At 36.5% G+C, this 26,743-nt stretch overlaps 2 protein-coding genes and 1 long non-coding RNA gene across 3 annotated transcripts; all 3 read right to left on the bottom strand.

Annotated features, from left to right (window-relative positions):
• Positions 1-4,123, bottom strand: LOC114323567 (uncharacterized). Its single transcript, XR_014360390.1, has 4 exons — positions 3,741-4,123; positions 3,360-3,494; positions 1,128-1,841; positions 1-1,045 (listed from the first exon to the last, which is right to left on the bottom strand). It is a non-coding gene; the product is annotated as an uncharacterized LOC114323567 (long non-coding RNA).
• A 119-nt stretch (positions 4,124-4,242) lies between these two features.
• On the bottom strand, positions 4,243-5,533 carry LOC145819629 (B3 domain-containing protein Os07g0563300-like). The gene is made up of 3 exons (XM_082913565.1): positions 5,439-5,533; positions 4,734-5,073; positions 4,243-4,595 (listed from the first exon to the last, which is right to left on the bottom strand). Exons 1-3 carry the CDS (start codon positions 5,502-5,504, stop codon positions 4,456-4,458), a joined length of 546 nt encoding a protein of 181 aa, XP_082769691.1. The 5' UTR covers positions 5,505-5,533; the 3' UTR covers positions 4,243-4,455.
• A 214-nt stretch (positions 5,534-5,747) lies between these two features.
• LOC145820729 (serine/threonine-protein phosphatase 7 long form homolog) lies at positions 5,748-11,351 on the bottom strand. The gene is made up of 7 exons (XM_082917331.1): positions 11,280-11,351; positions 8,692-9,354; positions 8,386-8,592; positions 7,852-8,292; positions 6,678-7,751; positions 6,398-6,501; positions 5,748-5,886 (listed from the first exon to the last, which is right to left on the bottom strand). The coding sequence occupies exons 1-5, from the start codon at positions 11,349-11,351 to the stop codon at positions 6,693-6,695; spliced, it is 2,442 nt and encodes an 813-aa protein (XP_082773457.1). The 3' UTR covers positions 5,748-5,886; positions 6,398-6,501; positions 6,678-6,692.
• Between the last annotated feature and the right edge of the window lie 15,392 nt (positions 11,352-26,743).

Raw genomic sequence — 26,743 nt, 5'->3', positions numbered from 1 at the left:
GATATAGTTATTTCATAAACTTCAGGTTCATATAACAAATAGTTGAAATACATCCATACGCTAGATGAACAACAACATTGTCTTACACTCCAGTAACGAAGATATGACACAACATACAACCTAGAAGTCGGACTAAAATATTCAAAATGCCCCAAACAGGGAAATTGGCCAATCAATCCCAACAGCCGCACCATTATCAATCAATCTTCCATCATAAACCCTAACCCTAATTTTCTCTATTCAGCCTAACAAAACTTCTTCAATCCAACACACTTAACCCTACTAGTTCAATAAAATATAAACTACCCTTAACAACAACTACTCAAAACAAAAACCCTATTAAATCGGACTTCAAATTACATGTGCTATATATAGCAATGTTTTCGCAAGGCTGATTTCCTCTTCCTCTTGTAATTCCTGGTATGATCTGAGAATTCAAAAAAAGTTTGAATTTGGAATTGGAAATGAGAGATCGGATTGGATTGGATTGGTCTTACAAAGGATTTGAAAGTCACTGCTCAACATAAAAATCAGAATAAAAGAGCTCAAGATAAATAAGAGGTGCAACCATAAAGAAAGGAACAAGCCTTTATCATTATACACAAAATTGTTAATAGACAATTCTACTTCATCAAGTTATGCTGTACAACCAATAAATTCCTCCGCTTGTTCTTTAAAGGGTTGAGAATCAACAAACAGAGCATCTAACAAAAAATGAAACAGGCCTCTAGGATCATAGACTTATGATCATGAAAATCCTTGGACTTCAAAACATTGAGAAGATCATGCTGAAGGCACACTGCAGCCTGCTTGAATACCTCAACAATTGAATTTGTCATGGTGTTTCCTTGTAAAATTTTGGGGGGAGGGCTGAGACCTGATGGCCCCGAAAGAGAAGAACCTAAAGGTTGACCAAGAGGAGTAAGCAAAGATTATTTGTTAGATTGAGCAGGTGACAGACTCGGCATTGCAATGTTTGCTGCTTCAACATCAAATGTGTCGACATCTTGAGGGACAAAAATGGGATGAAATGCAGGGACAACACCTGAGAAGAAATGCACAATAAATTTGAAACTTGGTTGCCAGACGTGAAGAAAAAGCTAACTGAAGTGTATATTCAGACTTACAACAAAAGGAAGGCTTAGGAGCAGGAAATATCAGGCATTGAGATGGTGAAAACACAAGCCGTCCACACCAACCCTTAACATTAAACCCTAAAATTTGACATATGGTCATTCCCTTCAAACAATTATCTGTCAGGGCCACTGTGGTCGTAGGCAAGGCAGAATCATTGTGGTAGTAAGTAGAACCTACACAAGGTGAATTCATATAAGAACCACATTAACAAAATTATTTCTCCACAACCATTCATTCATTCAATTATTCATCCAAAATTATTTCTCACCTGTAACCTGTGCATATACAAAATTATTTCATTCAATTATTCATTCAAAATTATTTCATACAATTATTTGTCACATGTAACCTGTGCATATTCAAAATTATTCATCCATCCATTCATTCATTCAATTCTCAACCATTCAATAAAAATATTTCTCCACAGCCTGTAGCATTCAATTTTCAATCATATACACAACTTAACTATTAACCGTACATATCAAAGAAAATAAGAATCCATAAATATAGTATAATCTAACAAATACATATACTATCCGAACCAACAATTACAATTCAAACTAAAAAAAAAAAAACCTTAATAACAAAACACATCAGCTGTACATGTTTTCCATAAAAAAAAAATATATAATGTAAATTGCGCCCATGCAAACATCATCAATCTGGCCCAAACACATCACTGTATCCATGCCAACATTATCAATCTGCAACAAAAACCAGTGAGGTAAGTAATAAAAAATGCAGAGCTTGATTTTTTTTTAAACAGAATATGGTTAAATTTATTTAACAAGTAGAGTTAGCTTATGGAGAAGGAAAAAATTAGATAACTAACTTAGATGATTTTAGATGAATAACACAACGAATATACTAATTGATATACCAAGACTACATTAATAAAAATCAGTCAATGATTCCTTTCAGCTTAATATATTGTTATTTCAACTAAAATAGGCAAATAATGATTTATGAGGATAGAACACACAATATCAATTATACAACAACAAAGTGAGTTTATCAATTAGCTTTTTCGCACTGTTAACGCCCTTTTGCTTGTTCGCACCCTTAACGCCATTTTTCTATTAAGTTTAATGCATTTTCAGCTGTAACTCCCAACCTGCTCGTGCTAATTACATTTCGTCTGTTGTCACAGGTCCTATTTGTCACAGGCAATGTAGCCGTGACATCCGTAACGTGGTTCGGGGGCTGTTTCGCAGTTTCGCCCCTTTAACGCCAAATTTCGGTTAAGTTTAAGGCGTTTTCGGCTCTAACTCCCAACCTACACGTGCTAATTACAATCCGTCTATTGTCACAGGTCCTATTTATCATGGGGAAGGTGGCCGTGACATCCGAATGGTGGTTCAGGGGCTGTTTTGTATTGTCGCTCTCTTAACGCCCTTTTTTGGTTAAGTTTAACGCGTTTTCGGCTCTAACTCCCAACCTACACGGACTAATTAAATTCCGTCTGTTGTCACAGGTCCTATTTATGATGGGGAAGATGACCGTGACATCCATATGGTAGTTCGGGGGCTGTTTCATATTTTCGCCCCTTTAACGCCCTTTTTCGGTTAAGTTCAACGCGTTTTCGGCTCAACTCCCAACCTACACGGGCTTATTAAATTCCGTCTGTTGTCACAGCTCGTATTTATGATGGGGAAGGTGACCGTGACATCCATACAGTAGTTCCGTCTGTTGTAAAGTTTTGCAAATCAGAAAGAGCATATATGAGTAAAAGTAGTTCCGAGTACAAAAATATCAAAGGATAGGTTAAGTAGATAAATGATTCCCATCTTTGGTTGGGAAGTTAAATTTTGTTCTTTTGTTCTATTGTTAATATTTACCTGAGTTGAGGGTACGATGGTCATATTGCCATGTTAGGGTTTTGTATATATATTTGACTGATGTAAAGTTGAGGTTAATGCTTATTTGAATATATAAAACTTCTTCTTCTTCTTCCTCCTAAATCTCAACCCTAAATTCCTTCATTTTACGTTATGACTGATGACATCTAAGGAATTTAGGTAAAATTCCCAAAAATTTCTTTTCCACAAGAAACAACTGAATTATTTTTCATATGTGACTGCTAACACCCTCCAAACAGTTGACATTTCATCTCCAAAACCTCACTCTACGAAATCATCACCCTAACCTTGTACCCAAGGAATGAATATGAAACAGTGCACCATAATTAAAACACAACACATGGGATAAAAGCATGGAACTACCTGCATGTCAATGGAAGTGCCAGTAGTAACAAAAAATAACCCAAGCAGCAAGCCTCTAAATGGCCTTATATCAGCTTCAATCTGTGTTCGGAAATTTGTTTCTGCTAATAATGCCCCAGCCAAAAATGTTCCAAGCTGCACAAAGAAAGAAAGAAACGAAGAAAGAAGGGAAATATTAAGCAATACTTGAGCAGTAAAACAGGAAGCACGAAGAAGCTAAATTGATTTTTTACTGATTACAAAAAAGAGTTCAATTAACTCAATGATAGAAATGTAATTTTTGCATAAGCCATGCTGCAAATTCACAAGGCCAATGCTGGCAAACTCTAACCAACTTATTTAACCGACACAGCAACCTTGAGATACCTACAACAAAATTACCTGCAGGACAGAGCAACCTTCATGGTTTTGGCATTGTGGACAGTTTTGCTCTCTATCCGACTAAATGTTACTGAAGAAATAAAATCAAACTTCAGCACAGAAATAACTCACTATAAATTCAATCAAACACTTCCATGGGCCACTTAGGAGAGGGAAGTTGAAGTGAAGAGACAGCAATTGAAAAACCACCAAAATGCACAAGCATAACTTTTATGCTACGTCACTAAATGATCAAGATAGGCATTAACAATTCTTTTCATCAGTGAACAGAGATAAACAATAAATTATGAAAGATATTCAAGCAATACCAAACCATGCAGACAAAATACTCCAAAGATGAAAAGGCAGGGATGAATAAGGAACAACAGTAAGCGAGGTCTCAACCAAAAGGACCTATCCTCCCTGCATCACTGGCACTTAACATCTTCTCAAATAAAGGAGTAATTACAGAATTTGAGCTTACATGTGGTTAAGGTTAATAAGGTGCTAAACTGCTTAATTACAAATTAGAAAAATTTAGGACAACAAGAAACTAGATTGTTTAATTGCACATTAAAATAGCCTTTTCACCAAATAAAAATAAAAATAAACTTTAGCATCTTCTGTGAAAACCAAAAAATTAAACTTCAAAGATTTTGCATACAGGAAATCTGAATTCAGAACAACCTGCTTCTACAACTATAATCTTAAATACCAATATCATTGGGTAAACATATCATAAAATCTTAAACACAGCACCATGTAGAACAATAGGATACTCTCCAGAGATTTGCTGGAGCTCTTGATCAGCACCATGTAAAATCTTAAACACAGCACCATGTAGCTCTTGATTAGCTTGCTCACCACAGTTGATTCCTGCAACAAAATGCCCACATCAAGATAACCAACGACTCACGGTGAATATTAGAAAACTTTCCCCTGGATGTAGGAGGAGCATAGCAAGTAATAAACTTTCATTCATTGGATCATATATAGGTAGGAAAAGATCAATACCTGCATTCCCATTTTCAAGTGTTTCGGATGTACCAAGCTTCAGGGTACCATTCATTAATCTTGCAGATGAATCATCTACTTTCTTCTTCTCCAAAGAAGAGGCAGATGGTCGCTCACTGCTAACAAGTCTATCAATGCCACTTGGTATGTGAACTTCAAAAGGCATCCTTGGTTGCAAGTCAGATTGGGCAGCCGAAGAACTGAATAAACTGGGTGCTTGCCGCCATGGCACTGGACCTGATCCAGCCATCTGACGCCAAGTTTTGGTAGAGAGGTCTTTAATTCTTTCAGGCATTACAAGAAGGAAGAGAGAAGGTGGAGGCCAGGCAGGATTTGGTGTCTGAAACATGCAATAAGATATTGGACTGTAACATGATTTTTTTGTAGACGCAGAGGAGCATAATATTATTATGTGACAGTTGAAGCAGGCTGCTAGATAATCCTTAAGAGAGAAAAGACACTAGACCTGGTCCCACCCCGTGCCCATCCATAATTTGAATCAATCATATGATAAGCTCAGTTTTAGTTGCAGTAACTAACTAGTAAAAGGATATCAAAACAATTCAACCCATAGTAGAGAATCAGCATTAATACATGGAATTTGCCTGGCAAGTTTCACTAATATGGCATTACTGATAACCCAGTGGTCGCAAAAATTAAAAAAATAATAATAAATAATCATTAAAAAAAATGTAGAAAACTCACCAAAATGAAACTTTTTCTTGCACACGTTATGCACTCAATTCCTCCAGCATCCAACAGTACAAACATATGGAATGACACGATGCATCCACAATGAATTTGCTGCAGAGAAAAAAAAATAACATTAAAAGATTTGCAATAAATTACCATATGACAAGAAAGAATTAAAATTTTTAAAAAAGTCCTAGGAAGACACAATTCACCTAATCTCATGTCAACTCTACAGAAGAAAGCACGTGAGGTTTTGTACAATTTCTATTTTCTACTGACCTAGTTCTCAATCACCACTGGTGGGATTTTGAGCCAGCAACTTTCTTTGTTGAGGGAATTGGTTTCCACAGGAGGGATGCTAACCAGCGTTTGTGGGTTAACCTTCTTCATCTACTGAATTTGGTTCTGTGGAATTATACTGTAGACGTAGAGACTTTGCAGTGGGGGATGAAGCAAGAAGCTATAAAAGACCCCAAAAAAATGAGGTAATCAGTCACCTGCAGATATGAAACAAAAGGGCTACAAAGGAAAAAACCAAAGATCAAGGGACCAATATGCAATTGAAATGGGTACATACTAACAATTAGTTATTACTTACTACTTTTTAAACTTAAACCTCCTCACCATCAACTATGAGGTGTGCAAAAAATTCAAAAGTTAATGAGCTTTCTATAGTTAATTTGATTGAGTTTTGTTTTTTTCCAAGTTATGTCACAGGTTTATCTGTTGCCAAATCATGTCGTCAGAATGGTTTGAACTTCTAAAAGCCTCTAGAGAAGATTTTAAAAATTATGTCTAACTTTGCAACTTCATATGCCCATTTTGCTAGTGAACAATGTTAGCCTAGATCAATTATTAAGACCTTGATCAATCTAGAAATGAAGAAGCAGTAGCCAATTATCAGCTATTTTAAGACCAATTATTAAGACATTGACACATCCAAAGCTATTTTAAGACCATAAAATTCATACCCAGCAGTAGCAACACACAGTCGGCAGCAACCAGAATGAAGAAGCAGCAAGCAACCAGCAACCAGCAACCAGCAACCAGCAACACAGCAAGCACCTACCCCTTCCTTCAAAATAGTAACAAAAATAGCAGCAGCATCAGCATCTAGAATCTTATAAAATAAGCGACAATTACAAGATAAGATAAGCCAAAAGCCAGAACTACATAATAAGCCACAACTTAAACAATGTAGACTAATCCACGTGAAAACACCACCTGAACATAATTTTTGAATATACTTACCAATGCTGGTTGTTCCTAATGTCCTAATTTTCCCCCTGTTCCACAACCCCTTCCATGGGTTTGTCTCCTGGGTCTCTTACTATATACTCTCAGTATATCTTGCGCTGCCGCACGTACGACTCCCTCGCCCGCTTCTATAGAAGCTGGCTGCACATCACCAATGGCTGCAGTACAATCATTTGATACCACCTCTGGCACACCTTCACATACGGCACTAAGCTGTGAAGCGCCATCATCCGCTGCATTATTGTCATGGTCTATTGCTTGGCGTCGCCCTCGCCCTCGCCCTCGCCCTCGCCCTCGGCCTCTACCCCTACGTGTCCCTCTGGTAGGTGCATGGACCTGGCCCTCCCCCTCCCCGTCAATGTGGAAGTCATGGGTAATGAATGGATCAACATGGTAGGTGAAGGATATATGTGGTGTAGGAGATGATGGTGGGGTAGGAGATGATGGTATGGTCAAAGGGTCGGGTGCGGTCAATGTCGATGCAGAGGGAATCATAGTAGACAGACATGCAGTAGACAGTGGTGCTAAGGGAGTCACCGGGGTACCAACTGCTGTCCTATATGGGGGTGGTGACCAGGAGGGGTCCAATATATGGCCATGGTGTGTGGAAGTATGTTCAGACATTAGAGGATCTACCTCAGGGGCAAACTGGGATGTGTAATTGGTACATTCAGGTGGGGAAGTCAGCGGTGTATGCATTGCTGTAGATGGACCATGAGGGGACAGGACCATGGAAGGTCCCTCACCAAAGTGTTCCATATCGAAATAGTCCGATTGATGTGCATGACGTGCGGTAGGATGCGGTGGAGGGATTGATGTCGATGGCATTGATGTCGATGGCTCAGTGGATGGCATATTCGGGTGCGGCATTGATGGCACTGTAATATCTACCCCCATATAAGGATCCTCGCCAAAGTGGCCGAAATCTAGTCGGTCACGTCGGTGTGCCTGTTGCAAACCATCGTACAATAACTCCCGTATCTCGGCAATGGCATCCGATTTTTCTGTAGCATCGCGTGTAATATGGGCAGCGTCTGCCATGTGATATGCCCTCGCAACTCTACGAACCTGTAATGTAATGGTAGCTGTGTTACATAACCATCAATGCCAAATAACAAACATATACAAACTTAAGCAAATGTTGTTTTGGAGAATATAAATAACTTACCAATCCCTCTAAAATGCCCCCGACGCCTTGGTATCCGAAGGCAGCAATGTCACTCGGATTACTAAGCACTAGACGTGTATGGCGGCGAAACCATAACATGTATGGGTCCGAAGATGTAAGCACTTCATTGCTCCTCTCAGCATGGACAATGGTGTTACGTCTGTTGTTCCACTCACCAATAAATGACTGGTATTCGTTTGCCCAATCAATGCCCATTTTGCCACGCCTATCCCTAAAATGCATAGCCAAGTGGGCGTCAAAGCGATCAGGCACACTCTGAACTCGCCCAAATTGTCTAAGCACCCGGTCGGGAAGATGCCAGTCAATGATATCGAAGCATATAAGTGGCACTCGCGCCATCCATATGTCTCGACCAACAGTGCAATACGATGGGAAGCTGGCTATGATGGCATCCTCCGTCCCGTAAGGCTCCCATATGAACTGCAATAGCAATGCAATAATTTAGAGATCTATTCGTACAACGGAGGTTGACAAACAAAAAAATGGGTAAATTCACATGAACAAATTACAAACCTCCCCCTCCACCATGCGGTCGAACTGGTCCCGGAAGATGACACCGACATTAGTCGATATCACCTCATGGCTGAAGGGAACCCTCCACCTGCAAGCTCGCGGGCCAGGTGGTAACAGCTGGTCGCCCTCCCCTATGGGACGCTCGACAGCAGCAATGTTCGACTTCCGACTAGGGGCGATCCTGCTCAGTCTCTCCCACGCCCAAACCTACAATGAATGATGCCATTATTAATTTATTACAGTAGGCAATTTAGAAAACATGGCAATTGAGAATATGAGATAAAACTACAAGTCATTGCAACTCACTTGTAACAATACTAGTGGGCCAGCTATCTCCTTCGTATCAGCCTTAGTTGCCCGACACAACATCCTATACAAGCATGCCAATGTGGCACCACCCCAGCTGTACTCCTGGATACGGTCAAAGTCTCTAAGTAGTGGCAAAAACATCATCTTGACTATATTTTGTGACTTATCGGGGACGAGGACCCCCCCAATAAGCCACAAAATATAGGCTCGAGCATAATGATGAACCGTCTCATCGGATGCATCATGTGGAAGGTGACGGAAATGCTCGGATATCCATTTCAACTTAAGTGATGAGCCTATGAAGTCTTCTTGTGTAGGTGCTGCTCCTAACAACTCCACACATAGTGCTATCAAATCATCCAACATATTTGCTGGGTCTTTTCCTGTGACTGCGTGTCCATCAACCGGTAGGCCAAATAGAATAGCCACATCTTGTAATGTAACTGTGGACTCTCCAACAGGAAAATGAAATGTGCGCGTCTCTATGCGCCACCTCTCTACGAGAGTTGTAACGAGATGGTGGTCCAATCGAATAGGTCCAATCCGATACACCCCGTAGAACCCCGCACGGAGTAGGCAACGTAGGACTCTATGGTCCAAGGCGGTGTCCCATAAGCCTGAATCAGATCGTCGGCATTTCAATTTCGGCTGATCATTCGCCTGCACAAGACAACGTTGTGTGTAAGAGACATAATGCTTGCACAAATGACAATTGAATTTTCATAATGAACCCATCTTCTATTAACTGAAACAGTGGGTGAGATAACCAACATTTTAGTGGTGCATAGTGCGTAAGTGGTGTAAATGTACAAAGATAAATACATACAGACACAGATTTGCAGTGTCATGACATACAAATAAAAGGCTCCATCAAACCTAATATAAGTTCTAGAATGTTTGGTACACCTGTTAACGAAGTTGGGTTGTTTCCTTTATTGTAGAGTGCAATGGGGGTTTATGTGGTTTTTAGTTAAATTAGAAGGGCATAAAATATAACTAAGCCGTCATTTCATCATTGAGATAAGAATTGAATAAGTTGGGGATCAAATGAATACAATGAAATATTACAGACTAATATAACATATAATGAATATATTTTGAAGAGTTTAAAGTCCTTTATTTTGAAATGAAAAATGTCGCTCGAACTATATTAATGCAAGTTGTTGTAGTATGAAATAAGTTAAAAGTAATTTAAGTAGACGAACAAGCTAAAATAGTCACTTTGTCAATAATTGAAATTGTTTGTGTTCTTATTTTATATAATTTTTAGGACAGTGAAAATATGAAGTAAGAAATCGCTGGCAAGTAGAAGATTATGTTATTCGGAATTGGCAAAACGCTTCACAGATGAATCAACAAATGAGAAATCATAACATATTAAGTGAATTATTTATTATTTCTTAAATTTTAAACAAAAGTGAATCAACATATTTTTCTCCTAGAGTACTACAAAATTAGCCAGTTAGTAAGGATAATTATTGAGTCATCCAAGAGTATCATGTGGTGTTATTTATTTCATGTTCCCAACTACTTACGTGATGACAATTTTGACAAGAAATAAACAGCTGGTCCTTCGTTTGCCATGGCAAAAAGACAAAATAGGCAAAAAAGCCAATAACACAAAATGTTACATCTAAACAATATTCATTTCATTTTATCTTTTATAAAAGCCGAAAAGCCTATCCCAAGTGAGGCTTTTTAGACCCAGGCTAAAATAGCCAAAAAGTTAAAAAGCCAAAGAGTCAACCCACATCTCAAATGAACCCGTTCATGTGTTTATTTGGTACAGTTTATTGTAAGTTAAAGGTCAGCAATAAAAAAGACGCCGAAAGCATTATTTTGCTAACATTATGGTAATTAACTTTTTCAACTTATTTAAAAATAAAAGTTGGAACAACAGGGCAATACGCAACTCTGAAATTATAGTTAAAAAAAAAACTACAAACAATTCATGTAAATTATTCTGAAAATTGTCTCATAAAAATTGAAAAAGTCAATGTGGGTTAATAGTGTGAAAACAGTTCGTACCATGAATTCCAACAACCAGCGGGTGGTTCCCGCTGTTACAACACTTAACTATTTTTGAAAGGGCAAACTCCACCTAGATTTAAAATTTTTTATTGAAATTTATCAAATGAAATAATGTTGTTCAAGTAAGGAAGTAGACAGATCTACTTTTCCACACTCCGATGGTACTATGAGTCACTGAAATTGGATTATTTAAAATTTTTTTGAGTAGGTAATGGGTGATAAACTAGGACTTCTGATTGGATGATTATATAATATTATTTTGTGCTATAAGATTATGAATTCAACCTCTATAAAAAATAATTTTGTTTGTGATATTTATTTATTCTTTTATTTTAGGAATTGTATTTAAAAGTCCTTTATATTAAAAGTCCTTTGTGATGATTATATAACCAATTTTGATGAGTTTTTTTTTTTGGTTAAGCTAGCGGTCCATTTAATATAATCTTCTTCGTTCTCTCTCTATGGACAAACATTTACAGTTTCACATTATATTATGTAACAACTACAGTGTTTGTGTAGTATTCAAATATCGATTATAAGTAAATAATTCATACCGACTGACGCCATATTGTATCAGCTCGATGTTGATGAGTCAACAATGGGATCTCCTTTGCTAAATGAGTCATAGACCTGCACAAGTTTTCATATATGAAATGGATATCCGATAACAAGAATTTTGACAACAGTACATACATATGCTGACAAAATTAGAATACGACCTGACAGTATATTGCAGGTATACAAACTGCAACAAGTTAGGGAAAACAAAAAGAAAGGGTTGCCTGGAAAAATTTCTTGATAACTAAAAAACAGTTCACCACCTAACAAAATATGGCTACGCAATGAATATTACATGCATTTATATTGTTGATTAGTAATTCATTTCACATTATTGTCATAGGAGATAAGGTACACATGGTACCCGTGAGTTTAAAGATATTGTCAGTGCGTTGTCACGTCAAGCTTTATGACATGAAAACCCATGCTTTAAGTATATTTCAAATCCACTACTCACACTTTTTACACCAACTAAGCATTTACCAATATGTACTAAATTTAAGACACATGATTGAATTGATAAAATGGTCTTCCCTCACGTAATGAATTTTTGAAAACTAAAAAAAAAATTCACGACGTAACAAAATGTGGCAACGCATTAAATATCACATGCATTTATATTGGTGATTAGTAATTCATTTCACATTATTGTCATAGGAGATAAGGTTCACATTGTACCTATGTGATTAAAGTTACTGTCAGTGTGTTGTCACGTCAACCTGTAAGACATGAAAAAACGTGCTTTCACTTTAAAGGAGTTGTCATTTGGACAGGAAAGAAGTACGAAAGTTTGAAAAGGGTTTTATGTAGATTTGAAATACATTAGTCAAAGTTTTTACAAGAACTAAGCATATACGAATACGGAGTAAATGTCCGAGAAATGATTGAATTCATAAAATAGGCCTTCACCCACGTAATGGATGTTGGAAAAAAAAATTAAAAAAAAATTAGTTTCCCACATAAAAAAAATGTGGCAAAACACACATTCAATATAAACTGCATTTATATTGGTGATTATCAAGTCATTCTGTGAATATTTGCATTTTTGTAACATTAGATAAACTGGTGTCCATCGAGGTCAGGACACAATCGACCATCAACGCACCAAAGTCTGCACAATCCAGTGCACAAAGGACACTTGCAACAACTAAAGCAATTAGAGAGATTTGCCACATTTGACCAAATCTATGTCATTAGTAATTGAAGTCGTAAATACATTATCAATTCACTGAATACTGACTCCAATTCAAAGAAAGTAGCGTGGAACTAATATGTAAAGAAGACAAACAACTACTGTCGAATCGATCGGATTCTCACTGGACATTTTCTCTTATCATGCCCTCTTTGCAAACACAAACTACAATGGTGCAATCCACTTTGTCTGGAAGTATCCATTTCGTTGTGTATGCGGCTATGTTGAGGACGACCTGTTTTAACTTCACGTTGTCGAGCTGGAATAGCAAGCAAAGTTGGGTAATCATTGTCAGGCCAATATTGCTCGTGCGGCATGGGCCTAAACTTCTGCCCGAAGATACGCTTGTGGACTTCCAACCTATACTCTGGTGCAACGAAAGGAAAAGGGTCCTCGCCCAAGTCTGCTGTCACAGCAAGCATGTGGGAACATGGCAAGTGAAATAATGTGTACTTCCCACATGAACAACTCGGTGGTCGGAGACTAACTATTTGACGAGCACCACCCCCCATCCCATGCGGTGCTGTCCTCACCTCATATTCCCCTATTCCCCTGCAGGAAAAATGTATGTACGTGGATGAATATGCATATATGATAAAATTATGACACAACATCAATGATCGACGAGTGCAAAATGTTAAAGTGTAGTGAATTCGATGCATCCAATAAAAATTACCTATTAATCGGTACCAACATATGCACATTCGCTTTAGCTTGGTGCTCGTCAATCCATCGTTGAACATTAGTCGTGTACAAGTGACCCCGATTACTTGCATTTTCAGCAATGGTCCTGCCCTCGTCAAAATATTTCACAAGCCGATAAAAAGTGATCTCAACTGATGCTGTAATGGGAACACTGCGTGCGCCTTTCAATACACCCTTGAAGCCCTCTATATGGTTTGTCGTCAATATGCCCCAACGACAACCACCATCATGGCACAATGTCCAATGAATAGGGTTCATCCGTCTAAACCACCATTCAGCATTCTTCTCGAGCTTGTAGATATCGTCCATAATCTTATTAAACTTCCGCACTTGCCGTGCAGAACCAGCTCTCCACACAAGATCCTTGGCTACTGTATTGCCGAATTTTTCATTGAAATTGCTACATACGTGTCGCAAGCAATACCTATGGTACCCTCTTGGTTGAACTGCTGGATTGTCCCAAATTCTGGACAGGACACTAAGCAAAGCTGTGTGTCGATCGGATATCAATGTGACCCCCTCTCGGTCACGGCACACATGTCGCCTAAGCAGAGTAATGAACCAACCCCAACTCTCGATCATCTCCTTGTCAACAACGGCAAAGGCAAGAGGTATAATCTTGTCCGCAGCAGTCACTGCAGTGGCCGCAACAATCTTCCCTTCGTATTTCCCGTACAAGTGTGTGTCGTCAATGCATATCACTGGACGACAATACTTGAAGCCTTCTATTGCAGGTTTAAATGCCCAGAACACATAGTTCATGTACATTTCAGTTCCGATTGAGGTAGAGTGCAAATTCGGAATCATGTCCCATATGACAACTGTGCCTGGATTGAATGACTGCAATGCAGCCATATATCTAGGCAACCTTCGGTACGACTCGTCCCAGTCACCAAACACCATTGCAACTGCCTTCGTCCTTGCAAGCCACGCTTTCTTATATGATATAGTGAACTGAAACTTCTCCTTCACGACCTCAATTATGGTAGCAAGAGGCAATTCTGGTGATATCTGCAAATATAAATTATATTTGAATACATTACAGTCATAATGAAATCCTAAAAACAATAATCTATCTACCATGGCACTTACCGCAATTTGTGCCTTGATGAAATGAGCAATGACCTCGGACTTGAGGTTACAATTGTCCCTATTCATTCTGGGGTACACACACTGATGCGGCGCTTCAAACCTTCTAATTTGAAAGAAATCTTTGTCTTTCAACTTCGTTGCCCGAACCCTCCAGTTGCAGCCGTGCTTGCACTCGGCCACCCAACTGTTTCCTTTGGATTCTACAACCCTGCATTCTCGATTGCGCTTCAGGTTATACAACTGAACAGCGTGCACTAGTCTTTTCTTATCAGTAAATATCATTCCTTTCTCCAAATGAGCAGTTTCGAAGTCCCACAATGGCCAACGTTCGACAACATCATGGCTAGTGATGGAACCATCATTGTCCAAATGCAAATTATGGTAGAAAGGGATATGGACATTTGTGTGTACCTCCTGCATATCATGATGCCCTCCAACTTCATCATCGCCGGAGTCATTGTCTGCACCTTCCCATGCGACATCCAAATCTTCCACAGAATCTTCATCACTTACTCCAACCTCGTCAGACAATGGCACTGTATCATCGGAGTATGCATAATTTTGGACAGCCGTCTCCGGTGTACGTTGAACATTACAAACCGGTGGACATTCTTCATTCCAGTGGGGATATGGGGTTGTAAGAACCATCGGATTATACGTTGTCGGAGCACTTGGACCTGCTTCGGCACTGTAATAACCATCTACGTTCTGTGATGCATTTAATTCATTGTAACTCTGAGAATGATTGAATAGAGGGTAATCTGCAGGGAACATGTGTGCAGACTGTGTAAGTGTATTGTCAGGGGATTGCAATTGTGTCAACATTTGAGTGAATGTCCCACCCACCGGAAATGGCATCCCTGTGCTACCAAAATTGCTCTCCTTCTCCACATAGATTTCCAAAAAATAATCAGGGCCTAATTTATGTGGGAGGTCTAAGACATTACTTAAGGTCTCATTATCTTTGATTGGCAACAACCTATACTGCCCCCGACATGGGAGTCTACATTTAAACTCTAATCGCATTATTTCCCTATGCGTACCAACCTTCGGCACCATCATAGCCTCCAATTCGGACAATGTTATCCCCCTGTACACATTATACAACCCCTGAGGTTCGATGTCGTAGGACACACCTTCATCGCGATTGCTCAAAATCTTTCCACCCCAATAGAACATAATGCTCACAACTTCCATACCTACACTTTGCATTCAAAGTAACTCAATTATTTCAAAATAATGAAGTAAGCACATTTGAGACCAAACACCACATATATTACACAGGAGTGCCTTTAGGCATGGGTCTTTTGGCTAAAAATCACCACAACAATTAAGACCAACCAAAAAAGATTTTTTGAGACTTTATTGTGAGAACAAATTAGCTACCAATTGTGCTCGTAGTATAAAATCCATTAAGGAGCAATGCACCGATTGTTTATTTTTCCATACCTACTGTTACAAGAATTTCGCAATTTACTTAAATATACTTTTCTTAAAATGGGAAACCCCTTTATCCAACTAAGCGTGCATAACACTCAACATGTTTAAGTAATTAACTATTGAGAATTTATTAACATCAATCAAAGTTTTTGTTTTTTTTCCTAAATATTTTCAGACACTTTCAAATCCTTTTGTTGTTTTTTAAACTTTTCGAAAAGTTTAAAAAGTTTCCAATTCTATTTTCATTTCCAACCTAACCGAAAGAACGTAGGGAAACGAAATTTTGATCCTATTAGAGAAGATTATTAAAATTATCACATTTTAATAACAACATTTGATTTCTTTAACATCAATTTATAACCCAAGTTTGACATCACATAAGCACACCCATACAGTACCACCAAACAAAGTACTAGCCAAAATTAACAACAAACAAACAAACAAAGAAAAAAAAAGCTTAGTGGGTTGGGCTAGGCTGTGGGCTCGATTTAGATCTGTTGTTATTGCATACGATGTAATGGGTTGGGCTAGGCTGTGGGCTCATACAAGAAAATTGTGGGCTTATTGTAGGGCTTGGTCCAAACGGGCCAGACTTCTATATCTAGAGGCTCTGAATTATAGAATTTTCCTTTCTTCACAAAAGGTTTGATTCCCTTTGTAGATGTGGGCTTTTTCTTTTTATATGTGTTTTGAGGATCTTTCTTGCACATATTTATAATTTTCTTTTTATGTACTAACAAAAAAGTAATTAAAATACAAGGAAAAATATGTTAAGTTTGTTGTGAAGTTTTCTCAAACCTATTATATTATTATTTGAAGGCATTTGTTATTCCCAAACTTGTAGAATTATGAATTTTTTTATCTTGTTTTTTCTTTTTTTTTTCTTGCCATTTCTATTGACAAATTTAAAATCCAAATGTAGAAATTAAAATTAAATCTTCTAAAATATAGCCCTCCATTCCTCGGTCATTTGGCATATTAATTCCATGTTGATCACTCAACAGGTAAAGTCTCAGAAAATTATGAAGTCCAAGTGTCCATCAATGGCCGTAGGGGGTTCGAGGACAACAATGTGATGTTCAATCACCAAAAACTCCAAGCAACTCATTGTTGTCCTTTGTTTTTAATCTTTCCTCAACCCACTTACAAAAAAATATATATTTTTTGATTGGTATCCGGCCGTAATGACTGACTAATATGATCTCAAAAATACATATATATATATATATATATATATTTGGATTGATATCCGGCTGTATTGACTAACTAATATGAGAGATCAATCCCAACGCAGGATTTATACAAAAAATTACTTAGTAGTTAACCTAACTCTGATACTATATTAGAATATGTAAGAGAGAGAGAGAAAGAGAAATTTGTATCATATTAAATGTTGTAATAATGTATACAAGATTGCTTCATATAGAAGGAGATAAATCTAAGTATAGTAATGAATATAATATGGTATGTATAATAGATAAAATATATAGTTACTATATTTAACAAGTAGAATATTGACGATGTTAACTTTGATAAGTAAATTACTCTATTGCCCTTCATGATGTAAAATGAATTACTTAACTACCCTTGCCCTGTCTTTCCCTTGACAGCAATACAGCCACCATAGGCCCCTTACGGTAATTGGTCTCAGAGGTATTGATGCAGGGAAGGTAATGAGATGAACATTCGAACACAAACAACAACAACAAATTTAATAAAAAGATATTCTCTTTGGTAATAATACTAATTCTCCAAAATAAATTGGTTTTTTTTTTTTCTAAAGTTTACAATAGTTATTTATAATAGAACGAGGTTCTAATTAAGCTAAAAGATAAAATGAAAAAAACAATATGTGCTCATCAATCTTAAATCAAAGGAATTATAAAAATTATTAAAAATGAAAATATTTGCGTTAAGCTCAAATCTAAAAATTACAATGAAAAATACATGTTATGAACAAAAAAAAATCTAGTCCCAATTGGATTCGTTTAAATTGAGTTATATGTGAATCAATTATTTTCAAAACTAGCAAAATTACAAAATTGAAGACATAAACATTAAAAATTGTTCAAAATTCATCGTATGCCATGACGAAGCAATGAATATTGTTGGCCATGTAATTTTTCATATTTCGATCAAATTTCACATGATTCTAAAGACATGCCGTATTACGTCTATTAATGTTTTAACATTTATCTTGTTTTTCCTAAATTTCAAAAATTCTATAGCAAGCATGTATCCGATATGCATCAAATTCTCAAGTTAAGAATTGTATTTGCCGCGTATATCAATTGATGAGAGAGAGAGACGTGCGATATACGTAAGTTCTAGAGAGAGAGAGAGAGAGAGAGAGAGAGATTGGAGACATATTTGCATGGGGAGTGTTTCTTACCATATCCGGAAGTTGGGCAGAAACATAGGAGAAAAATTTGTGTAATGATAGGGTAGGGATGCATGTGTGAATAGCTAAGAAACAAATAAAGAGTTGAATGAATCAATATAAAACGTGGCTGATAATACTCTTTTGACTATTTTGTATCTATCTATATCTCTATAGGTTTGTATGTGCACTTGTCCCTCTTTAACACCCCTACCTCTTTTCTACAAAAACCAATCTCTACCATCCATTTCTTTCTCTTCTTCTATCATCGTAATCCACCTCACTTTCCTTTCACATGGATTCTCTCTATCTCTCTCTAATTATATGTTTCTATGTGCACTTGTCCCTCTTTGACACCCTAACCTGACTTTTCAACTAGAGCAAATCATTACCAATCATTCCTTTCCATTCTATTTAAGCTAATCCACCACACTCTCATTGACAATCCCCAACTCAGCAATTCTCTCTCTCTCTCTCAAATTAATTAGAAAAACTGTCATTTGTTGTTGATTATCTTGAGCTTTGTTCTAAAAGAGAGAGAGAACTGAAGAATCATCTTTGCACTTCTCTCTCCTATATTGGTTGTGAGCTTATCTTTGCTTCGCTTCTCACACCAATTTGTATCTGTGAGAGAGCTTTCTCTTTCTTTGGGTTTCTCTTTTGCAGCTCTTATTCTTGATACATTTATATAACTACATTTGCACATGTAAGCTCTCTCTCTCTTTCTTTTCCTTGAATCTCTATTTCAATCACATTCTGTATGATAAATCTCAAGACATACTTCATTTTGAAGGTGGTTGTTAGGTCTTCAATAAGATATTGGCTTGTTATTAGGAAGAAATGGTTGGAATCATCATGCTATTCATCTAAATATAGGCATTTGATTGATTTATTCATCATTACAGCTCCTAATATTAACTAAGTTTTCATCAATCTTACAAAATTCTTTAAAATATCATGGAAACTATTTTCATATATGTGATCACAACCTATCAAATTAATTTGAAAAATTATTCACAAATATCATTTTTATATCATGGAACTGACGAGAAAATTATTCAAAAAATTCTGGCGTTGTTGAATGAAAAGTTTACAACCCTAATTTCGAAATTTAAAATCCCAAATCTGAAACCCTAATTTCAAAATTTTAAATCCCAAATCTGAAACCCTAATTTCAAAATTTTAAATCCCAAATCTGAAACCTAATTTCAAAATTTAAAATCCCAAATCTGAAACCCTAATTTCAAAATTTAAAATCCCAAATCTAAAATGAAATCCCTCATTTATGCGATACAAACCTGAAGTGGGTGTTTGATGAAGGTGTTCCGCCGGTGGTGTGCTTCCTCTTCGTCGCCGGTCTTCTTCGGTTGAGAGAGGGAGAAGATGGGTTGGATCAAACACAGCCTCTTCGTCGTCGGTCTTCTTCGGCTGAGAGAGGGAGAAGAAGATGGGTTGGATCAAACATGGCCTCTTCGTCGGTCTTCTTCGGCTGAGAGAGAGAGAAGAAGATGGGTTGGAGCAAACACTGGTTTGGATCAAACACGGCTTTCGTAAGGGAGAAGAAGGAATGAAATGGCTTTTCTAAAACCGGTTTTTATTAAAAATGTTTTTGGTTCAAAAACGACTTTTGTAAAACCGTTTTCAAAAAAAAAAAATTTCTCAAAAACGACTTTGCTAAAACCGTTTTTAAAAAAAAAAAATTTGGTCATAAAATATTTATTTAAAAAACGGTTTTTCTAAAACCGGTTTTAAAAAAAAAAATTTTGGCCATAAAATATTTATGTTGAAAATATAAATTAAAAAAAAATTAATTGGAAAACGGTTTTACAAAAACCGTTTTTAATTAATTCAAAATAATTAAAATCTTAATCAAAAACGGCTTTAGAAAAGCCGGTTTTCATTTTCAAATTTTATTATTATTTTAATCGATGAAAACGGTTTTGGGAAAGCCGGTTTCTGAAAAACGGCATTTGAAAAACCGTTTTACCCTACTTTGGGAATAAAGATAAAAGTACACCCTAAAATGGGACTAAAATGTTCAAAATGGCACAAAGAGGGAAATTGGCCCTGGTAATCCATGTCACAATAATGATATGGTGTAACCCACCAATCAAAATTCAATAATAGACTAGTTGGCATCCTTGTCACCAAACAGCCTCTGTTTGCCGTTTCCGTTTGCAGTTCTTCAATTTTTAAATCAATTCGCATTTTTCCTCTCACATGTTTTTAAATTTAGGCTCTCATACCATAAATTTAAATTTGAATTTATTTTTACCCAAAAAGTGTATGTGTGAAAATAGTGGGTGTGTTTGATTTATGTTTTGAGATAAATTTTTTTCAAAAAAATTGAGAAGAGAATTTAAAAAAAAAATTAGTTTGTTTGATTGTATATTTTGAAAATAGTTTTGGAATTTAGGAGTTTAAGATAATTTTATATTTTGTTATAGTTGAGTAGATGCATGTGAGAGAAAAAATGATTGAAAATGAAAGAGGAGAGAGAAAAAGTTATTAATTGATATATAGGAGAGAAAAAGTGATTTTGAAAAAAAAAATTCAAAAAATTTGAACTAAACAAAATTTAAAAAAATTTCTCAAAAATTATATTTTGAGATACAAACCAAGCAAGCCCAATATATTTATAAGGACATTTTTTGCAAAATGACCAACCTACCTATATATTGAGTTCGATGCCTATGGGTGTGTTTGGTTTGTATTTTGAGATAAATTTTAAAAAATAATAATAATAATTGGGAAGAGAGTTTATAATTTTTTTTAGTTTGTTTGGTTGTATATTTTAAAAATAGTTTTAGAGTTTGGGTGTTTGGAATGATTTGATATTTTGTTGTACTTGAATAGATATGTGTGTAAGAGAAAAAATGGTTGAAAATGAGAGATGAGAGAGAAAAAGAATTTGTATCATGCTTTGAAACAAAATTTTTTGTGGCCTGGAATGAAAAAGTGCATTGCAGATTTTGTGACTAGATGTTTACATTGCCAACAAGTTAAAGCTGAACATCAATGACCCGCTGGTTTGTTACAGCTGGTCCAATACCGGAATAAAAATGGGAGCACATTACCATGGACTTTATTGTAGGATTGCCTTGCTTTTCTCGAGGTATGGATTCTATCTGGGTTATAGTTGATCGTTTGACTAAATATGTCCATTTTCTACCTGTCAAAACTATTTATAATGCAGATAAGTTAGCTAATATGTATGTGAATGAAATTGCGAGATTACATAGCGTATTAGTATCTATTGTGTCTGACAGAGATTCGAAGTTTACATCAAGGTTCTAGCAGAGTTTGTAACAGGCTTTGGGGACAGAACTGAGGTTGAGTAGTGCTTATCACCCACAGACAGATGGTCAAACTGAACGAACCAATCAAACCTTAGAAGTTATGCTCAAAATGTGCGTGTTAGATTTCCAAGGAAATTGGGAGACCTATTTGCCATTACCTAAGTTTGTGTACAACAACAGCTACCATTGAAGCATTGGAATGGCTCCTTACGAAGCTTTGTATGGGAGAAAATGCCGATCTTCGATATATTGGGCTGAGGTAGGTGATAGACCTTTGTTGGGACCGGAACTTGTTCAAGAAACAACCGAAAATGTGAAATTGATTCAGTAAAGGTTGAAAACTACACAGAGTTGTCAGAAGAGCTATGTAGAAGTTCGAAGTAGAGACAGAGAATATGAACTCGGGGACCACATGTTCATAAAAGTGACCCCTATAAAAGGACAAACTCGGTTTGGTGTTAAGGGCAATCTGGCCCCAAGGTATGTTGGGCCATATGAGATTCTCGAAAGGATCAACCCGGTAACGTACCGAGTGGCCTTATCCTCAGTAATGGAACACATGGACAATGTTTTTCACATATCTATGCTTCGAGAGTATTTGAGAGATCCATTCCATGTCATTGAACCGACTCATGTACTCTTGAAAGATGATTATACGTACGAAGAACGGCCAATTCAAATTGTCAACCGAAGGGTCAAAAGATTGAGAAATAAAGAAATACCATTAGTAAAAGTTGATTGGCAAAACCATGGAGGTACTTATGCAACTTGGGAAACGGAAGAAAACATAATGAAAAGATATCATGAACTGTTCCTTTTGGACCCGGTGTTCTTCCAGAATGAAGGTAATTCGAGTTTGGAGGACCAAACTCTTTTAAGAGGGGAAGATTGTAACAACCCCAACCCATGATTAACGTTTAATCAATGATTTCATGTGCCTAATAAATTACCAAGATCAAATTTTGGATTTATTACATATATGTTGCATTATTTGTGTTCCTATCTGTTTATTGTAAGAATATCTATTTGAGATTTTGCTATATTTTGCGAATTGAAGGCCTCATCGGCATCTGATTCAGAAGTTGACTTGGTATATATGTTATGTGAGATTTTTAGAATTTTATGGTAGGTTCAATTGAAATTCGATTTGGAACGATTAAATTAGAATAATTAATGTCAATGTGATTTACCTAAGTCAATTTTAATTAAGCCACTTTAATTAAGCTTATATAAGGCTACTTTGACTCTCTTATTTTACTTTACACCCTCATTTCCTATCCCTTGAGCTCATAAACGTGAGAGGAAGAGAGAATTAGAGAGTGAGAGTTGATCTCAAGAAGCAAGGGAAGAATTGCTAGGAATTAAAGGAGAATTAGAGAATTGAGTTAGGATTCACCAAGAGTTCAAAGAATTGAAGACTTTAGGTAAGAAACCAAGCCTTCAGTCTAGAAGTTGAGTTGATTCATCCATGAATTTAAGTGAATTGAGCTAGGAGATGTAAGAATCAAGCTTAAGAAGTAGGAAGGAAGATCAATTCATATATGCATGTACATTTCATTACATTTGGAGCATGTTTGCTAGGAATTCTCTCATGTATGTCATAAATTGAGCTTAGTTGTAGGAATTTATCATGTTTTACATCATTTCATTTCATTTTATCATGATTTGGAAACTTGTGGCTCAAATCATTCCATGGATGTTATGTTCTTGGAGTATTCGTGAAGTTTAAGTTGAATTTGTGAGCAATTGACATGTTTTTGGGCCTTGATTTCATGAAATGATCTTTAAAGCATGATGTTTTGTGAGTTTTTAAATGTTTTCCAAAATTTTGACCCAAAAGGATGAGTTTTGAAGTGTTGAATTCTTGTTTTGAACTTTGGAAGCAAATCTGGAAAACCCAGAATTTTGCTTCCATGCTCAAGCGAAGGTTCCCATGCTCGAGCGACCACTTTCATTTTCACATTTCTACTCGAGCGACAAAAGTGTGGCCCGAGCGTAAATTGCATGCTCTCAGAAGTTTGCGTGTTTTGCAGTCCGCTCGAGCGACAAAAGTTATGCTCGAGCGAGGACTTGGCTCTCACGCTCGAACGACCGTCGAGCGGAGATTGCATGCAACCAGAACTTTTTCATGCTTTGTGGACAGCTCGAGCGAAGGAGTGTGCGCTCGAGCGACCACTTACATTGGCATGTCCGCTCGAGCGAAGGAAGCCACTCTCGAGCGAGACACCTGTTTCAGCAAAGTTTTTGTTAAGTGTTCCAACTGCATTTTAGCATCCTCATTCCATCCTAAGCACTCCTAGGCCATGATTAAGACTCCATAATGAGGTTAAAGGCTAGAAACACACTAAGAATAAATGAAATAAGTTATGTGCAACCGAGCGTATGTTTCAATGTATGAATCTGCCATGTTATGTAGGTCACGCGCCTCAAGATAAGTGAATTGCTCACTCTGCTATCTATTTGGAGCTACCAATTATCTGTGAGTAATAACTTTATAAAGTTATGTTCAATGTTAAATATTTTCTGAACATTATGACATGAAATGATTAGTTTCCTGAAATGCTACGCTATGTTTGAAATGAATGAATGATTGTCCCAGATTTTGAAATGTATTCGTGGCATCCTTAGTATCATATGATATGCGTCCCTTTATGGGTCATCAGAAACGTCTCTGTGCACATGAGTCATCAGAAAGCCTCCACGGCCGTCCCTTGTGAGTCATCAAATTTGTTAATGCTAATGGATGTACCATGTACTATGATTTGATATATGTACGAGCTTTGAATACAAATGTAACTATACCTATGAATCTGTTTATGTATGGACATCATTCAATAAAATCTTTACTCTTTATTATTAACTAGGCTTTTGCTCACTTTATATTATGTATGTAGGTGAGCAGGCACGTGACCAGGCCCAGAGTTGACGGCCTATGTTACAGTTTTTGTCAGCCAACCTTTGTGCCTCTGAGGAGGTTCTTGATGAAGTCAAGCTTAGTGGCTGCTTTTGTAATAGTACTAGATCATGTTTATACCATGTTTTGTATTTGGACAAGAATTCTGATAACATGTGCATGGAGTGATGTGTAAATACTATATCTTTTGTCGTCACTCACAAGTTTATAAAAGTTTTAAGTTGTTTGTCCCATGTATGTCTCCACAGCTCACTGGACTACGTATATGTTGTATATTCACTTCTGTAGCCCCTAACTATATGTTATTTGAGCCAAGAGGCCTTTAGTAATCCAAGGATTACTGGCCGGTTACGATGCTAAACCCATAGGGGCGGGTTAGGGTCGCAACAATAATAACCCTTACTATCTCTCTCTAAATCACCCTTCTCTCTCTCTAAATCACCTCCCCCCCATTTCTTTCTCCTTCAGCGCTAAGTCGACTTTCCTCTGACTATTTATTGCTGCAGCTTCGCCCTCTTGAGGAGCATGTTTGCTCTCTCCCTCTCAGACAGAGACTTCACGGCTGGTAGAGACAAAACGGCGTCAAGAGATCTCCACCCTTTTGCAAGAAAGCAAGACTTTAATGACGGTACTGGCGATGTGAAAGGTCAGATCGAGATCTGCCTTCAACGATCAGGTCAGATCGAGATCTGCCGTCGATAATCAGATCGCACTATCGTCGATCTTGCCACACAATGTCATTCCAAAAATATCTTCATCGACCATGCCCTAATTTCCCTTTCTCTATCAAATCACTGATCTTCTCTGTTGAATCGCTATCATCGGAGCCCCTTCCCATTATGATCGTTATAGTGTCTCTGTCGAAGAGTTCGAGAGATGACTTTTCTTGCCCCTACAAAAGACTTTTTACCTCAAATCAACATCGTCAATAGAGTCAAGATTGTGATCGTCGACGGTGGTTGTACGAAGGCGAAAAGAGCTATTGATTTGGGTAAGAACTTGGATAATCTATAGTTTGAGAACAATGTTGGTGTTGAATTGGGAAAATTTAGGGTTTTACAGAGAGAATCCAATCTAGTCTACGATGACATAAATTTAGAGAGTTTGGAGCCTCCAAGAGTTCATACTAGTGATGAATAACCACAAATCTATTGTGTTTTTAACATATAAACTCTCTTCAGATCTCTCTTCCTCTATGTTGTGTTGTAATATGTCGCATTTTTTGTTATTATTATTATTAATTTTGTTATTTTGATGTGTGTGTGTTTGATCATTGTATAAGATCGGTGGATCTGGTATGGACCTCCAAGTGTTTGTTGAAATGACTCAAAAACAAAATCATAAAAGAGAGAGAGAGAGAGAGAGAGAGAGAGAGAGAGAGATGTGAGCAAAGAACTATCAACAGATAGTGGATCCAAAAAAATTGAACAGATATTTTCAACAGATAGGAAAAAAATAAAAATTTAAATAGATAAGAAAATGAACAAATATAAATATTGTTGTTGTTGAACAGATTTGTTCAATATTTGAATAGATCTATTCAAAATTTGAACAGACAGTGCCTTGGTGTATTTTAATAACAAAGATTTGAATAGATAAAAAATCAACAAATAAAATTCTGGGAAAAAAATTAAACAGATAATAAAATTTAGAAAGATAGATTTAAATAGATAAGAAAAAAAATTGAACAGATAATAAAATTTGGATAGATATTTGCATAGATAAGGGGAAAAATTGAACATATAGTCAAAATATTAAACAGAAAAAAAAATTTGAACAAATAGTTAAAAAAATTCAATAGATAGATTAAAGGGTAACATTGAAAATAAAATGTCCTCCAAAATAACAAAAGGAATTCTCACCAAACTATTTCACAAATGGTGAAACTCTTACCAACAAAAAATATCTACTAGACCTAATGCCTTACGTAATTGCTAGATTGGATTTTTCAACAATTTTCTATTTTAGTTTTGAATCAATATTTTTTCATTTTTCCTGCTTGAAATTTTCTTTGTATGAAAATTTTCGAAGGCCACATTGCTTTTTCATGATCTATATTAAGAGCTTGTTTAGGGTACATTAAAATAGCCTTTTTTTATTTTTTTATTTTTTATCTTTTTTGGATCACGTCACCTCTTTAATTTTCTCAATATCCTTTCGTAAAAAATCAAAATGTGCACTTATTTAAATCATCCAAAACAACGCTTAAGTGTTGTTTTGGGATTTTGTTATTTTTTGACTCTTTTTTTTGGGCTTATTTTCATTTTTAGTGAGCTTTTAAAAAAAAATCAAAAAACTTTGAAGTTCTAGATTCAGCTCGACAAGACAAACCAAAAAATTATATATATATATATATATATATATATATTTATTTATTTAAAAATTCTAAAAAAATTTGAAAAATCCAAAAATAAGTTGCTACAGATAAAGGGATTACT

This window comes from Camellia sinensis, chromosome 2 (assembly GCF_055761805.1).
Source record: "Camellia sinensis isolate YWXY chromosome 2, ASM5576180v1, whole genome shotgun sequence".
Lineage (NCBI taxonomy): Eukaryota > Viridiplantae > Streptophyta > Magnoliopsida > Ericales > Theaceae > Camellia > Camellia sinensis.
The sequence above is the reverse complement of the archived record's forward strand: the minus strand, read 5'-3'. Positions and strand labels throughout refer to the sequence as shown.

Coding starts and splice junctions, on each gene's coding strand:
- LOC145819629 (XM_082913565.1), bottom strand. CDS start 5,504: ATGTTTGTACTGTTGGATGCTGGAGGAATTGAGTGCATAACGTGTGCA. Junction 5,074..5,438: donor CAAGAAAAAGTTTCATTTTG/GTGAGTTTTCTA, acceptor TGCATGTTTCAG/ACACCAAATCCTGCCTGGCC. Junction 4,596..4,733: donor ACTTGAAAATGGGAATGCAG/GTATTGATCTTT, acceptor ATTTTGTTGCAG/GAATCAACTGTGGTGAGCAA.
- LOC145820729 (XM_082917331.1), bottom strand. CDS start 11,351: ATGACTCATTTAGCAAAGGAGATCCCATTGTTGACTCATCAACATCGA. Junction 9,355..11,279: donor ATACAATATGGCGTCAGTCG/GTATGAATTATT, acceptor TGTCTTGTGCAG/GCGAATGATCAGCCGAAATT. Junction 8,593..8,691: donor GCCCACTAGTATTGTTACAA/GTGAGTTGCAAT, acceptor CATTCATTGTAG/GTTTGGGCGTGGGAGAGACT.